Source organism: Podarcis erhardii (assembly GCF_964252035.2).
Source record: "Podarcis erhardii genome assembly, chromosome: 3".
In the NCBI taxonomy this organism is placed as follows: Eukaryota; Metazoa; Chordata; class Lepidosauria; order Squamata; family Lacertidae; genus Podarcis; species Podarcis erhardii.
The window spans coordinates 92163851-92180387 of record NC_138507.1 but is presented as its reverse complement, the minus strand read 5'-3'; the positions used below and the strand labels follow the sequence as shown (position 1 = coordinate 92180387).

At 44.4% G+C, this 16537-nt stretch overlaps 1 protein-coding gene across 2 annotated transcripts; it reads left to right on the top strand.

Moving 5' to 3' along the window:
* Positions 1–610: 610 nt before the first annotated feature.
* On the top strand, positions 611–15794 carry PSEN2 (presenilin 2; the record flags this gene model as incomplete). 2 transcript variants are annotated; one of them, XM_081854193.1, is made up of 10 exons in its annotated part: positions 611–754; positions 1798–2030; positions 2389–2530; positions 5202–5269; positions 5583–5803; positions 7949–8047; positions 9759–9836; positions 10989–11096; positions 13280–13398; positions 14301–15794. In XM_081854193.1, 10 exons carry the CDS (start codon positions 611–613, stop codon positions 14454–14456), a joined length of 1368 nt encoding a protein of 455 aa, XP_081710319.1. In that variant the 3' UTR covers positions 14457–15794. The 2 variants fall into 2 exon arrangements, with proteins under 2 accessions (XP_081710319.1, XP_081710318.1); XM_081854192.1 differs by having other exon boundaries at positions 10986–11096.
* Positions 15795–16537: the final 743 nt, after the last annotated feature.

Sequence of the window (16537 nt, the reverse complement as noted above, 5' to 3'; positions counted from 1 at the left end):
ACAATGGAAAATATAATTTGGCATTGCTAGTTCTCGCTATATCTAAAAGAGTTTTAAAATCCTTTTTGTTTAGGCTGACCTCCTATTTTAGACTCTTAATTGATGAGCTTAAATTTAGAATGTTTTTGTATTCAACTAAGTCCTAAGAACAGGTTCATTAATTTTGGTGGGTCTAAGTTAATCACATTCATGAACTTCAGTGGGTCTACTCTGAGTAGGACTAACATTGAATATCACCCATAGGGTGTTTTTTATGTTTTACTCTGCTGAAACTTACACAGGCATCTTCCAACTTCACTGACACGCACACTGAAAACTGGGAGAGGGGGCGGGCGGAACAGGGGAACCCCCACTTGTACATGTCCAGAATGGAACCCCTGTGTAAGTGGGGATTCCCCTGAAGTTTTGTGCCGATGCGTATAAATTGCCTAGTTTTTCTTCGTTTTAAATTGTATTGTGCTTTGATTATGTGTAAGTAGCCTTATGTGGGCTGTGCTCAAAATAAGTTCGTAGGTGTCATGATTTCGACTTTTTCTTGCCATTCTCCCATGGCTCAACCTTTTGTGGGTCTCTGATATAGCACTACAAGGTTCTCTGTGAAGGAGGAAGCATGATCACCTTCATGAACAACTCAGACAGCGAGGAGGAACCCTGCAACGAGAGAACGTCTTTGATGTCGGCTGAGAGCCCCCTTCTGCCTTCTTACCAAGATGACACACAAACACCAGAAGCAGGAGAAACACTCACGCACAGGGTAGGTGTATATTCCACTTCTGGGAAGAAGGAACACTTTGTAAAACCCTGATCTTGTCCTCTGTGCAGGTTCTTCCTTCATATGCCTTCCTGAGTCACTTATCAGTGTTTTTTGTTTGTTTTTAAGCCTTAGAATGAGTGACTTAAGGTGGAGATGATATTCCTGTTAAGAGGAGCTGGTGATGCTCAAATTCTCTAGAACAGAGATGGTCTGGAGACCAAATATAGCCTTCTGGACTCTCCCCATGCCACAGCCTTTCCTAGCATTGCACCTTCCTGAGGTGTTTGTTTTTTTCTGGCTGGAATGTCACATTCCGAATGCGTAATTAAACTGAGCAAATGCATCTTGCTTACCTGAAACATCAATTTTGTGTGTGTGTGTGTGTGTGTGTGAGAGAGAGAGAGAGAGAGAGAGAGAGAGAGAGAGACGTGGCTGGAATGTACCATGGCTGGAATGTAGCTTATTGTCCAAAGGTAAGAGTCCCATCTGTGTTTTCCCTATGCTTCTGTCATGTGACACACACACCCTCCTCAAAAGATAGCCCACTAGGGAATACGGACCTTTGTCTGAAAGGAGGTTCCTCATCCCTGTGGCAGAACATAGGCAAGCCCTGTGCACACCAAAGTCTCCTCAACCTCCAATCATTCGGGTGGGTTATTGAATGGAGGGATTGCTGAGGGCAAGGAGCACTGCCTGCTCCTTCCACTTTCCAAGCTGCACCCTGTAGAACAGGCATAGGCAAACTCCACCCCTCCAGATGTTTGAGACTACAATTCCCATCATTCCTAGCTAACAGGACCAGTGGTCAGGGATGATGGGAATTGTAGTCCCAAACATCTGGAGGGCTGGAGTTTGCCTATGCCTGCTGTAGAACATGCTTTTTTTTCTTATTTACATTTTGCGGGATAAATGAACTTGGGTAGGTTGGCAGTTGAGCAGATGAGCAGAGTGGGATGGAGGCAGGGTAACCTGGGCGGACAACTGGTGATCCAGGTATAGGACCTGCTAGCTGCTAACCCCTGTTGCATGTTCTTCCTTTGTAGAAAGGGCGCCCTGGCAGCAGCGGGAGCTCCAACAAAACGGCTGATGGAAACGCGGCCGACACAGAAAGAATAGCCAGAGTCCTCGCTGCCGTGGATAGCGAGGAGGAAGAGCTGACCTTGAAATATGGAGCGAAACATGTGATCATGCTGTTTGTGCCTGTCACGTTGTGCATGGTTGTGGTCGTTGCAACCATAAAGTCGGTGCGGTTTTACACCGAGAAGAATGGACAGCTGTAAGTAGACCTTGTCTGACCCTGGGTAATGTGATTGCCTTTAAGGCTACATCCAAACAAGCCTCCTTTCTTTTCATTTGATTTTTTTGCTGTCCTCCTTTCTCTGCAATTGACCCTTTGCTATTCCAACACAAATCTCAGTCCCTACTTACTGAAAGGGTCAGCTCAGAGTCTAGTTGATGCACCTTGTTTCTGCCACCTTTTTGTCAATTAGAGTTGGGGATTTGCATTGGCTTGAGTATATTGCTGATCCACAACACAACTTGGAGGGCTGAGTTTGTGTCGATGATCGATTTGTGCCAGAGCCAAACCACTTTTTCTATAAAAAAAAAAAAGACATGCTATGCTTTTCTTGCAGGATTTATACCCCATTTACGGAAGACACGCCCAATGTGGGCCAGCGTCTCTTGAACTCTGTGCTGAATACCATAATCATGATCAGTGTCATAGTAGTAATGACGATCTTCTTGGTTCTATTATACAAGTATCGTTGCTACAAGGTAAGGCAATGGCCTATGATTTGCAAGCGATGAAAACAGACATACCATTTTAGCAGTCCTCACAATGGATCTTCTCAGTTTGCCTTGTATACCTGTAAGTCAGAAACCAGTCATGTGTTTTTGCTCCTCCATTCAAGTGTATTGCTCACATTATTTTTTTTAAGGCTCAGAGATGTTTTTAAAAGCAGTTTAGATATATTTCTAGAGGTATCATCCATGAACAACTGACAAACTATTTCAAAACTTTTCCAGGGAGGGAAGTGTGTTGGTGATGCCCTATGCCAGGGTAGCCAACCTGGTGCCTAATAGATGTAGGATTTCAACTTGCATTAGCTCCAGCCAGCATGGACAGTGATTGAGGATGATGGGAGTTGTAGTTCAATAGCATGTCACCAACACCACATGGGCTACTTGGTATAATAAGCACTAGCCAATAGATGCCTTCCACAACCAGCTTTTCTTCACTACAAACAGAAGAACATTGAAAACCTGCAGAATCATTTGATTTAGGCACTCATTTCAGGCTTTCTCTATGGTGAGAGCCCTTTCCCCCTTAGCTTTTATAATGTTATTTTAATAGCCAAAGATGCATTGTGCTATTTCCAAAATTCTGCTATGATATTGCTGGGCAAGTTCTGTACTTAGGCTAAGAATTAATATACAGATTATCATTTCTGAACCAGACTTACTTCCATAAACATACAGTCATACCTCGGGTTAAAGTTTCTTCAGGTTGAGCATTTTCAGGTTGCGCTTCGCAGTGACCCAGAAGTAACGTAATGCGCTACTTCCGGGTTTCGCTGCTCGCACATGCACAGACACTCAAAATGACATCACGTGCATGCGCAGAAGCGTCGAATCACAACGCACGCAGACACAGGTTGCAGTTTCTTCAGGATGCAAACGGGGCTCCGGAACGAATCCTGTTCGCATCCAGAGGTACCACTGTATTTTTTAACCCTGTCTGTTTATTTCCCTGTTTGGCCATAGTTCTGAGTGAGAAGGTTTGGACTGATACTGCACCTTGCATGGTGCAATGGTGATCATGCAGTCCTAAAACTCCCCTTCCAAAAATTTGGGGATTCTCATTCCTTAAATGAAAGGACTGATAACTTGGTCATAGGCAAGGAGGGAGTCCAAATTTTAGATTCAGCAACATGGAATGTATGGTCATCCAATAACTGGTTTAGTGTGGTTTTTGTTGGCAACCCTACAGATATTAAGAAGGTTGCAGGATACATCATTTTGTGCCTGTTCACAATATTTCAAATGGGTTTGGGTAAACAAGCCATTTCCATGGGATTAGACTAACATGGAGCTTTGAAAGAGTTTCTTCATGGCACATGAATCAGTTTTTTTAAAGACAAAATGAAAGACCACTTCATTCCAAAATAGGTCAAGAAACTTGATTGTGTTGAAGCGTGAAATTGGTATTTTTAAAACAGGCCTGCACATTTTGTAACCCATCAAGCAAAGAGCAGCCCACCTGCCATATATGGTGGTCCACAAGGGACTTGATTAAACTGCCTGGCCTTGCTGTCTGCCTGGGATTACGAAAACAGAGCTTGCCAAGCTACAGTACATATCTGGTGGGCTCTGTCCAGCGGGGAGGTCAGAAATTGTACAGACCTCCTCTTTAAACAATCCCAAGTGCATCAAGGAGAATATCCAGCAGTTCGTTATGAAGAGTGAGAAGTTGGGAGATGGCAGGTCTCCAGAAGACACCAAAGAGTGCTTACGCAACATCTTTTTTTCTCTCTCTAAAAGGAGAGACTGTGACCAGTTGTTCATCTGCTTTATTATTTATTTTGGATGACCTCCCAAGAACTTAATAAAGCTCAGGCACTTTATTAAAGAGAAGGTAATTGAATGTTATAAGGATTTAATGAAAGAGCAGGAAGAAGCACTTGGAGAAAGCACAAACACCTCTTTGGGTAATACATAGCAAATGCATCCCTTTGCAAAGAGTTGTGTTTCAACAGTATCTGGGTGATCCCTGCAGGCTTCCTAAGGGGCTGTGCAGTAAAGTCATATCATAGGAGGTTGAAATAGACTAGTACATGCATGGGGAACCTGCGGCCATCCAAATTGGCAAATTTCAAAAGAGAAGGGATCAGATTACCAAGAGAGGTTGCCACTTAGTTTCTATGAATCAGGTTTTGTTTGTTCTGTGTCCCCTGAACCAATAAACCAAATAGCGCATGTCAATTTCAGGCCACATGGGAGAAAAGTGCACCAAAGTATAACATGATGACACTGGCACCCAAGCAAGGAGGACACCAGGGTGCCTCTGAACTAAAGAGAATGTGGCATGCCAAAGATTCTTGGGACCTGTAATAAGGAGATCTCTGACAAGTACTTTGGAGCAGAAAGATGGGAAACCTTTTGTCCCTGTGTTCCTCCCAGATGTTGTTGGACTCCAACTCCCATCTGCCCCAGCCAGTGGTCAGGCATGATGGGACTTACAGTTCATAGTCTGATGCTAAAAAACAAAACTATAGTTTTGGGTTGTATTCATAAATTCAGACAAACCACACTTTGCCAAAACAAGCCATGGCTTCATGTTATATGCAAATCAAGCCATAGCCTTAAAAACAAGCAGGATGGTTAAGAGGAGCACTTCTTTGATATATCTGTGCAAAGCAACCATGTGTACCTTCTGTTTTAACAGTTCATTCATGGCTGGCTCATTCTCTCATCTCTGATGCTGCTGTTCCTCTTCACCTACATCTACCTTGGGTAAGTGTGAGTAAGTGCTGTTGATCCTTAGCAATTCAGCAGGGCTAGACAGAAGGTAGAGACCAGCCAATGACTGTCTGTAGATTAGCGTGAGTTTCTGACTTCTGAGTGTTTAATAATAATGAAAAGATTAGAATCCCTGATCTGTTTTACATCAGGGCAAAATCCTCATTACATTCTTTGTAATGTTGTCTTCTAGTGGTTACTTTGTGAGCCATCCAGTCAGACGGGCAGGGTACAAATGACAACATCATTCTTCTTGTTGTTATTACTTGTTTCCTTGACTAAACTTCTTTTTCGTTTTGTTCTGCAGTGAAGTGCTAAAGACCTACAATGTGGCCATGGATTATCCCACCCTGTTCTTCTTCATTTGGAATTTTGGAGCCGTTGGGATGATTTGCATCCACTGGAAGGGGCCCTTGCACCTCCAGCAAGCCTATCTCATCATGATTAGTGCCTTGATGGCTTTAGTCTTTATTAAGTATCTGCCTGAGTGGTCAGCCTGGGTCATTCTGGGAGGCATATCGGTTTATGGTACGTCTGTAATGGAAGAGATTACTGGGTAATGGAAGAGATTTTCTGTTTTCTATTCTTCATCACATTCTTTAGCTAGGAAATGGGAAACTCACAGGAGCTAGCCTAAATCAGTGTTTGTACCAGCCATATTTCATAGTCAGCTAATGGCCCCTTTTCCATGACAGCGTTTTTCAGGGGGATGGCTGAGAGAGGAACCCTTGGGAACCTGACTTGTATTGAGTCGCATAGTCCTGTCCACATTGATTAGCAGTGGCTTTCCAGGGTTCAACAGAGGACATTCGCTTTTGCATGCACAGCGAATTTGCACCTGGATGACAATAAAATAATTGACAATTTGTTTTTGTCCTTTTAATGGGCCCGAGATCTCCTTCTTGACACATCAGCTTCCTCTGCAAGCATTGCAGAAGGCTTCCTAGAAAGAAAACTGGAAAAAATATCAGAAAGATTGGTGCAGGGATTAGGGAATCATGATGAATGGAACATGTTGAGAAGCTCTGTTTATGTTTTTGACATGAATTGTCAACTGATACATTCCTTCTATATCCCTCCCCTGTAACTTTCTGTGAATGGAAGTAAAGAGGAGAGACCCATTGATTTTTTGTTGTTTATTGAACCATGGTTTGAACCAAGTATAGTTTAGAGCAGGGGTCGGCAAGCTTTTTGGGTGGTTGGCCGGTTCACCACACCACAAACCTCCTGGTGGGCCGGAGTGCATGTGTGTGTGCATGCACGACAAAGGGGGCTTCTCTCTCCCCCAGCCCCTCCCGTCCTCCTGCCTACCTAGGGTGCTGCCAAGAGGCAGAGGGTGGCAGCGGCAGTGGAGGAATGAGCAGCCCGAAAGAGCTGCTTTTGGGCTGCTCTTTCTGACAACGACAGCAGCCTCTGCTGCTCGCAAGGGCAATCGCAGGAGCTTGGCAGAGCAGTGGTGGCAGCAGCAAACAGCTTACTCCAATGAGGGGCTGCTGAAAATGTGCTCAGCCAGCTCAGCCCAGCCGCCTTCCTCCTCTCGGCCACACGCAGCCACCACTCGCCCATTGGCCAGGGCCTCAACCTTAGCAGGTGATTGGCTGGCAATTTGCTGCGCCAGGAGGAGGGAGGGAGGAGGTTCCGCCGTGGTGAGGGAGAGGGGGGGAAATGTCGGGGGGGGGGAAGGCGCCTGCACCGCAGGGAAAAAAACCATGGAATCCCCACGTCAATCCATGGAAACGGCCTTGGGCCAGTTCCGGGAGGCTCATGGGCTGGAAACGGCCATGGGCGTTAGGTTGCCGACCTCTGGTTTAGAGTTACATCTGAACCCAACAACCATGGTTCATTTGGCTGCACCTGCATCTACTTTTTAAGTGTAGGTTTGTCAGTGACAAAACTACTCCCCCTTCTCTCCCTCTCCCCTCCCTGTTTTTCATCTACATCCAGTCTCTGTCTCTCTGAATCGGCCCCAAAGGTTTGAGAAGGATCCAAGTTGCTTTAGGCTGTTTTGGAGGACAGCCACTTCACCTTGGACAAGGGTTAAATCTCTGAACTGACCCAGTTTCAGATTCATCTGAACCAAATGCTAGCTCCTCACCCCCTGGTTCCTTCCCATGCCTTGAGGTTGTTGCCCAAGGTCCCTTTTTCAAATTCTCCCACCCAATGAGGTTTGGACAGTGACCATGTATGTAAGCACCTCTTCAGCATTGGCCCTGTGTCTGCAATGGTCTTCCTAGAGAGGCCCGTCTGATATCTACCTTAAGTGTCTGTCTGGCACTAGGTAAATACCTCTTTTGTTTTCCCAAGACTTACAGTTTATTTGGTTGGGGTAGCACTGCGGTAGCTCTGATAGTTTTTATTTCTCCGTTCTGTTTCAATGCCATGGAGTTGCGTTCCTCTGCTTTCTATTTTTCAAAGTGGTCTTTTTGACTTGATAGCTGTGTGTTTTTAATTTGCTGCTCATGATTTGATTTTTGATTATTTTATCTTGTAAGCTGCCAAGAGGGCATATTTATAAATAGAACAACCCCTTACACTGCAGTGACTGAAATACGTCTGCCGTGCATACTTAAAAACAAAAATAAGTAGGAAAACATGACCTGCTGCTAAATGGCAGGAAAATGAAATACTTATGAAGTGATTTGGGATCAAATTGATTTTTCTCTCTCTCTCCAGACTTGGTGGCTGTCTTGTGCCCAAAGGGGCCGCTCAGGATGTTAGTGGAAACAGCGCAAGAGAGAAATGAGCCCATATTTCCGGCACTTATTTATTCGTGTGAGTAAAACAGAGGGGATGTAGGGGCGTCCATTGACGAATATACCCTGCAGTGTAGCAATATTGACTCAGGACCCCAATACCTCAAGGACCGCTCCTTTCCATATGAACCTACCCAGACCCTGAGATCATCTTCTGAGGCCCTTCTTTGTGTGCCTCCTCCTCAAGAGGTGCGAAGGGTGGCAACATGAGAACGGGCTTCTCTGCAGTGGCTCCCCATCTACGGAATGCTCTCCCCAGGAAATTTTGCCTGGCGCCTTCAGTATACAACTTTTGGCGCCAGGAAAAAACATTCCTTTTTAACCAGGCCTTTGGTTGACCTGATTGACATCCTATGTCCTTTTAAAATGTGACTCTTGGGGGGGGCGTGTTATTGGGTTGTTTTTATTTTGATTATATATATTGTGGTTTTTATATTAATCTTTTCTGTGAACCGTCCTGAGACCTTCAGGTATAGGGTGGTATATAAATTCAAACAACAACAACAAAACTAATAATAATAATAATAATAATGGAAACCTTTGATCCTCCAGATATTGGTGAACTACAATGCCCATCAGCTCCACCAAGCTAATGGCCAGGGTGATGGGTGTTGTGTTTCAGCAACATCTGGTGGGCCAAAGGTTCCCCACCCCTGCTATAAAGAGCCTGGAACTGAGAATGTGAAGTGCAGCTGTTTGATGAATAGGACACAGGTGTGGGCAGCCTGAGGTAGTTCCAACAGACCTTGACACCTGCGCATAAAAGCAAGCCCTGCCGAGGGTGGCAAGCTTGCAGCTGCCACCAAAAAGGTGACACTTTCTCGGTTCCCTGGTTTGCACATACAGTGGTACCTCGGGTTAAGTACTTAATTCGTTCCGGAGGTCCGTTCTTTACCTGAAACTGTTCTTAACCTGAAGCACCACTTTAGCTAATGGGGCCTCCTGCTGCTGCTGTGCCACCGGAGCCCGATTTCTCTTCTTATCCTGAAGCAAAGTTCTTAACCTGAAGCACTATTTCTGGGTTAGCGGAGTGTGTAACCTGAAGCGTATGTAACCTGAAGCATATGTAACCCGAGGTACCACTGTAATGGGGGGAAATTGACCTAATGTATGCTGTGGTCTTTGTGCTTCGGCTGTTGCAAAATGGTCCTGGTTGTCATCCATAGCTTCATAAACCATGGTTTGTTTTGCTAAAAAGCTTCATAAATGGAATTGCTCAGCTTATGAAACTCTGGATAGTTGTCCAAACAGAGCCAGCAGAAGTTCTACTTCAAAATGAAAAATCTGTTTTGGCCTAACAAAACTTTGGAAGCAGAGTGTTTCTTCAGTTTGGAGAATTTTTTAAATAGCAAACTGGTAGATTGGGCAAAATGGTTCCCACTGCACCCAATCTATGTACAGTGGTACCTTGGTTCCTGAATGGCTTAGTTGTCGAACAAATTGGCTCCCAAACACTGCAAACCTGGAAGTAAGTGTTCCGGTTTGCAAACATTTTTTGGAAACCAAGCATCCGACGTGGCCTCTGATTGAGTGCAGGAAGCTCCTGCAGCCAATCAGAAGCCACGCCTTGGTTTTCGAATGGTTTTGGGCGTCAAACGGACTCCCGGAACTGATTAAGTTCAAGAACCAAGGTACCACTGTACTGATGGGTAAGTGTAACTACCTGCAATGCAATATATAATATGGAATGTGGAGCTTTGTCATGTATTATTTTCCTTTCTACACTATAGCTACTATGATGTGGACTGTGGGAATGGCAAAACAAGACAATGCACGAAGGAGGTCTTCTGAAGAGACATGGGATCAAGGTGACCTATGCACTCTCTGTTTTGTTTTGTGTTATTTTTAAGTCTTCATTTGCTTATGAATAGCATGTGATTTCATTCTGAAACATCTTGTTAGGTGGCAAAAACGGTGGATGTACTTTGCTGACTGAGACTCCTGGCTACTTTTGAAATTAGACATTCTAAACTTCAGTGAAATTGTTAACATTGGCCATGAAAGGAGAGCCAGTTCTAGCACCTCTTACAGCTTATGTGTGAGTGAGAATCTCCCAAGATTTTTCTCGGACCCAGATGTATTTGGCAGTGGGCTCAAGTACTGAGATCTGCGGATGAATCCCTGATTCTGTTCCAAATGTTCCGGATGCTAGGATGCTTTCCACTAGGAGCTGGGTTTGCTGCTGTTGTGCTTTTTAAAAAAAACAACTGTAGTCCCTTTTTCTTTTCAAATGCTATTTCATCAAGTCTTTGTGGAGTTGGTGTACCGTATTGGCCTGAATATAAGCCACACTTCCCCCCCAAATTCTGACTGTGAAAAGTTAAAGTATGGCTTATATTCATGACCTTATGGTGTATGGCCAGGAGTGTAGGGCAAACAGCACCAGGAACGTGGTGAAGCAGTGCCCGCCCCACACATAGTTCCCCGTCCTCTCCCCCAAGGCCAGGAAAGGAGAGAGCGAGGAAGGGGAAAGGCCATTGGCAACGCAGCGCAGCACAGCTCTCCCCCCCCCCCAATATGCAGCCAGGAGCAGTGAGGATTGGAGAAGTTTATATTTGGGTATTTTCCTCCCCCCCCCCCCATTTTAAAGCTGCAGCTTATATTCAGGTGCGGCTTGTATTCGGGCCAATACGGTATTAAGGCTGCTGCTTCTTTCAGCCTTCATCGATACAGTTCTGGTGTGTGTGTGTGTGTGTGTTTATGATACTTTCATTATTCTTGGTTTCACTTTGTACTGTGAACTGCTTCATCAAAGTAAGATGAAAAAAGTGGTATATAAATATTGTATGGAAATCCTTGCTTGGAAAACAGTGAAATGTTTTGACACATACTGACTCTTTCTTACAACTGACTTGTAGGCAAGTCTGTAGAAAACTCCAGTTTATATGTGCTTGTGTGTATATATATCCAATAATTGTATGTACTGAATTGTTGAGGGTGGCTTTTGGTCTTCTCAGCAGAAGGAGCACAGAACCATGATGATGGTTGTTACACTGAGCCAGCCGTTCCTGACATGAGAAATTCAAGAACAGACCATCCAATCGATCCTCCCTTAGAGGAGGAGGAAAGTAAGTTGAGACCCTTTTATGGCCACTTTGCTGGTATTTATACAAAATATGAATTTGGACATTCTATTCACCAGCTTGGTGTCTTCCACATGTGTCTGGCTGGTGCTGATGGGAGTTGTAGTTAGAAACATCTGGAGGGCACAAGGTTGGTGAAGCCTGCTCTAGTATTTTTAAAATATAGGAAGCTCCTTTCAGATTGAGTCCATTGGTACCTATAGCCAAATGCCACCCTTTGGCTAGAAGCAGCTTCCAAAGGCTTCATGTTGGAGGTCTTTACTATCCTATATTATCTGAAAGCTTTCAAATGGAGATACCAGCTACTGAACATGAGATCTTGTACCCAAAGCAGCTCTGCTCTCTTTGGTCTCTTTGGTCCTTTTGTACTAATTTATGCCAAACTACATGCCATGAAGGGATGCGGGTGGCACTATGGGTTAAACCACAGAGCCTAGGACTTGCCGATCAGAAGGTTGGCGGTTCGAATCCCCGCGACGGGGTGAGCTCCCATTGCTCAGTCCCTGCTCCTGCCAACCTAGCAGTTCGAAAGCACGTCAAAGTGCAAGTAGATAAATAGGTACCGCTCCGGCGGGAAGGTAAATGGCATTTCCATGCGCTGCTCTGGTTCGCCAGAAGCGGCTTAGTCCTGCTGGCCACATGACCCGGAAGCTTGTACGCCGGCTCCCTCGGCCAGTAAAGTGAGATGAGCGCCGCAACCCCAGGGTCATCCGCGACTGGACCTAATGGTCAGGGGTCCCTTTACCTTTACCTTTACCTTTACATGCCATGAATTGGAATGGAAAGGTTTGGAGCTATGGCAGAGTTCTTAATATCTCCCTAGCATTTTGAGTGTCAATTTCTGCAGCAGCTGATAGTATTTTGGGGAGGGGATCATTTTGGTGATGAAGCTTATATCTGGGGGGGGGTGAAGGGGGTTGCTTTTATGTTAGAGTGTGTGTGTGTGCGTGTGCGCGTGCGTGCGCACTTTAAAGGATTTGTGTGTTGTGTTGTGCACTTTTAGAAATGACTTTGAGAGTTTGTGAAAAGTGTCTATTAAATTAAATTAAAAATTATTCCTGGGAGGAGTCTTGGAATGCCTCTGCATTCTGATGCATTCCAATGCTTTTTCCACAATAGTTCTGTGTCCTGGAAATGCTACGATTACAAATCATTTGCTTTGTCAGTACAGATGGAGATGGTCAGTTAGGATTCACATGAGGCTATGACCCCAAGGCTTCCCCTAATTATTTGTGTCGACATAACGTATGCCTGACCATTAACTGGATCAGATACAGATTCAAAACTTTGGAGAATTAAAATCCACACTTCACTACCCCCCCCCAAAAAAAATAAAAGTTGAGTGCATCTCAGAGTAAGGGCTTTCTATCTCCAGAACCCACCTTTAAAGCAGAAGGAGTTCTCCGCATCTCAGATGTTTTAGCCAGATTAGTAAAGGTAAAGGGACCCCTGACCATTAGGTCCAGTCGTGGCCGACTCTGGGTTTGTGGCGCTCATCTCGCTTTATTGGCCAAGGGAGCCGGCGTACAGCTTCCGGGTCATGTGGCCAGCATGACTAAGCTGCTTCTGGTGAGCCAGAGCAGTGCATGGAAACGCTGGAGCGGTACCTATTTAACTACTTGCACTTTGACGTGCTTTCGAACTGCTAGGTTGGCAGGAGTTTATCTTAGCCAGATTATTTTATAGGAAAATACCTTTTCTCTTGAGAAGTACCTCTCTGGCATGGCCAGTAATTGCATTTCTTAGTATGTCTTCTCAGAAGGAAGCCCTACCGAGTTTAGCAGTGTAAATGTGTGTAGGATTGAAGTTCTGTTAAACAATCTTGCATTGCTTGCTATGAACTCTCCCTCGTGGCATCCAGTTTCTTGCTGGCAAAAGCTAAAGAGCAATGTCCTACCGACAAGCAGAAAAATGCACCCTTCTTTTTTAAAAAATTACCCTTGATAATACTGGCGCAGATCTGAAATGGATGTAAAGTATAAGAAACGTGATCCAGTTTCTCTAGATCAGTGTTCTCTTTCCCCACCCACTCAAGAGCTGCAAATGCCGTGGTGATTTTGGCCCCGATAACAGCAGAGAACGGTTGGTAATAACGGCACTGCGTTTCTTGTCAGAATAGCAATTCCGTAGAGCTGACGGAATCCTTTCTTTCCCTCCCTTCTAAACAGGAGGCGTCAAATTGGGCCTTGGGGACTTCATATTCTACAGTGTACTTGTGGGCAAAGCAGCCGCCACTGCTAGCGGTGACTGGAATACAACTCTGGCTTGTTTCGTAGCCATCCTCATAGTAAGTGAAATCAATAGGTAATGTCTTGGTGTTATGCCATAAAGCCAGGCTAGCTGAATCGATTTCAGCTGCGGAAGATGCCTGCCCACATGGGGCCCACCCCCTAAAAGGTGAGAACTCACCCCACAAGAACTCGGCCATGTTGGCTGGGGTTGATGGGAGTTTGGTGATGGTTGATTGATTGATTCTATTTCTATGTCGCTTTTCATTCAAATAAATCCCAAAGCGACTTACAAACAAAGGATAAAAATAGCATTCTAGAACATCACGAATACAGCATAATTTGTATAAAATACTTAACAAATCATCAGCGAAACAATCACAAATCCCAATTAAAACAATTCCCATCTATGTAACACTATTAAAAAAAAACCGAAAAGAAAAAGCTAAACATCAGAATTACACCAAAAATCATATTATAGGATTCACAAAGTAAGACAGCATTCATACCTATAAAACAGTATTAACAACATTAACAAAATAGCAACAAAAAAACAAAGACCCGTTGAATTTGTACACTTGCTCTCCCCTCCACCCTGACTCATAAACTTTCATTCTATTCAATGCATTAAAATACTTTCTACCTAGAAATTTGCACATTAAGCAAGGTAAGAGGGGGAGTTGTTGGTCTCTTGAGGAGGTACTCTGCAGTCCACAAAAGTTTATACCATTATAAATCTGTTAGGCCTAGTGGACTTAAGCATAGCATAGACCTCAGGTATAGGGCAGTGTATGAATTGAATAAATAATAAAATAATAATAAAATATGTGTGTTGGGATTTTGACCTTAGTCTTTTGAGCTACTGCAAGAAACTTCCAATATTTTATCTATTGGTTTTTATCTCTTAAGGGGGCAAATAACCCGGTCTTCTTCTGAGTAACATTTTTCTCCTCCTCCTTAGGGCCTGTGTTTAACTCTTTTGCTGCTGGCAGTATTCAAGAAAGCGTTACCTGCCCTTCCCATCTCCATCACCTTTGGCTTGATCTTCTACTTCTCAACAGATTACCTTGTGCAGCCTTTCATGGACACCCTTGCAGCCCATCAGCTATATATTTGAAAAAAAGCAAACAAACCAGTGGTGATCTTCTCTGGAGTCTTTGCTGTGCAACAGGACATTTTCCAATAGATATGGTTTTTACACTTAGTGCCATATATTTTTCAGGAATCCCAGTAATAACACGTGTGCGAGTCTCTCCTGAGACTCAGTAGCCAGGTCCTTCGATTTCTGATGTGAACAATTTGACCGGGAGCAGGACACACGCAGCCTGATCCTATCTGTGTTTACTACTGATCTCAGTTGGACTTGCTCCCAAGTCAGCTTGCATAGCATCGCAGTCCCGATATCCCTGAGACGCCTGGCCTCCTGCTTTAGTTTAGCGTGTAAATGAATGTGAAAATGCATTGGTTATATTAGCCCAAGGTGAAACAAAATTCCTCTCCCAGGAGGTCAGCAGATGATGAATGTGAGATTCCAGTTTGCCAGAGATGTTGCAATCGTAGCGAAGAATAATCATGGTTTCGATGTACTGCTGCGCCAGCATGCTTCCACTGGTGTAACAGGGCCTCTTGTTTTCTCTCCCCGCACCAGGTATCTCCAAAATCTGTGCCAGCCCTCCACAGCTGATTTTGAGGGTGAGCAAGGGGTGGTCTGGATGGAACAGGAAGTTCAGTTTCATATGCCCCTACAGAGCTGCAGCCCCATAATAATAGTACAGTATGCTTTAAAAAAATACTACAAAGCATCTAAATGGAATAAATGAGAGGGTATTTTTTTTCTGAAAGGGTATTGGTTATATTAGCCCACGGTGAGAAAAATAATTCCTTGGCTGGGAGGTGAGTAGTTGGCGAATTTAAGATTCTTGTTTACACTGCTAATTTTCAAAAAAAGAGAGTAATTATCATGGTGGTAGTTTTGCAGCACACTTTTTTTTTTAAGTCTGTGAAAATGCTCCTTTAAAATAGGCATACAGCTAAAGTTCAGGGATTGTGTGGAGGCAAAACTGCACATGATTAATATGTTGCAGGTTTCCAAATCTCTGTTTTTTCTTTAATTGCAGCCGTGGAGGACAGGGTTGGAATTGCAATAGAGGGAAGTGGGAAGGGAAGGTTTATCCTTTCCCTCCCCAGCCATTATCATGGCAAAATTCAAGGGCTCCATGCGGCTGCAAGGCTTAAGAAAATAATCCCATTGGCACCAATGGGACCTCCTCTTCCTCCTCCTGTTTTATGCTAACCCTCCCAGCTGTGCCAGGGGTGTTTCATGGATTTGTTAGCAAAAACGTATGTGCCGCTTGATTGTAATAAAACCTCTGAGTGGTTTACAGGAAATATTAAGATGACCAGTGAAAAGCATCTAGAAATAATTAAAACAAACCGTAAAAAGAGATTAAATCAACATCTACATGTCTAGATAGACTTGCCTAAACAAAAGAAGTTTTAAGCATGAAAAAGAGTGCAGCAGATGCACCTAACTGATGTCAACAGGCAGGGAGTTCCAAAGTCGTCGTGTGATACTCAAATAGCAGTTTTTTTACAGCTGTGATGCCTGTAGCAGTGCAGAGTCCATAGAGTGAAGTGGTTGAATGGGCACATACATGGTGAAGTGATTGCACGAGTAAACTGGCCCCAAGCCATTAAGGGCTTCATATACCGGTAGTTAAACCTTGAACTTGGCCTGGTGAAAAGGCCCTCCCCAGCTATGACTTTTTCAGGAAAGTCATTGCTGGGGAGGAAAAGAAGAAATCTAATAGCCCCGCTTCTCATGCTACCACCCCAGTAATTGTTGGGACTCCCGCACACCTGTCACTAAAGAAAAGCCAGAGACTCCATTCAGTGTAATGTGTAGTTTAGCCCCAGGGATGAAGCAAGGGTACAGGGCTTCTTCAGCTTTGCCACCAAAGCCCTTCCAAGGGAAGGAAACAAGTGGACCTTCAAAGATAACGAGCTGCTTGCATGGGAGTTTCCCCACACTCTGGATTGTACACTGCAGGGCACAGCAAGAAGTGCAGGAAGCAAGAAGCACAATAGATGTTTGGCCTGTCTTGCCCTCTTCTCAACTGAACTGCCCGGGGAATTGGTGCTGGCTGGGATGGGGCTGCCACCCAGATGTGCTGAGCACGTAAGTGTGGTGACACACAC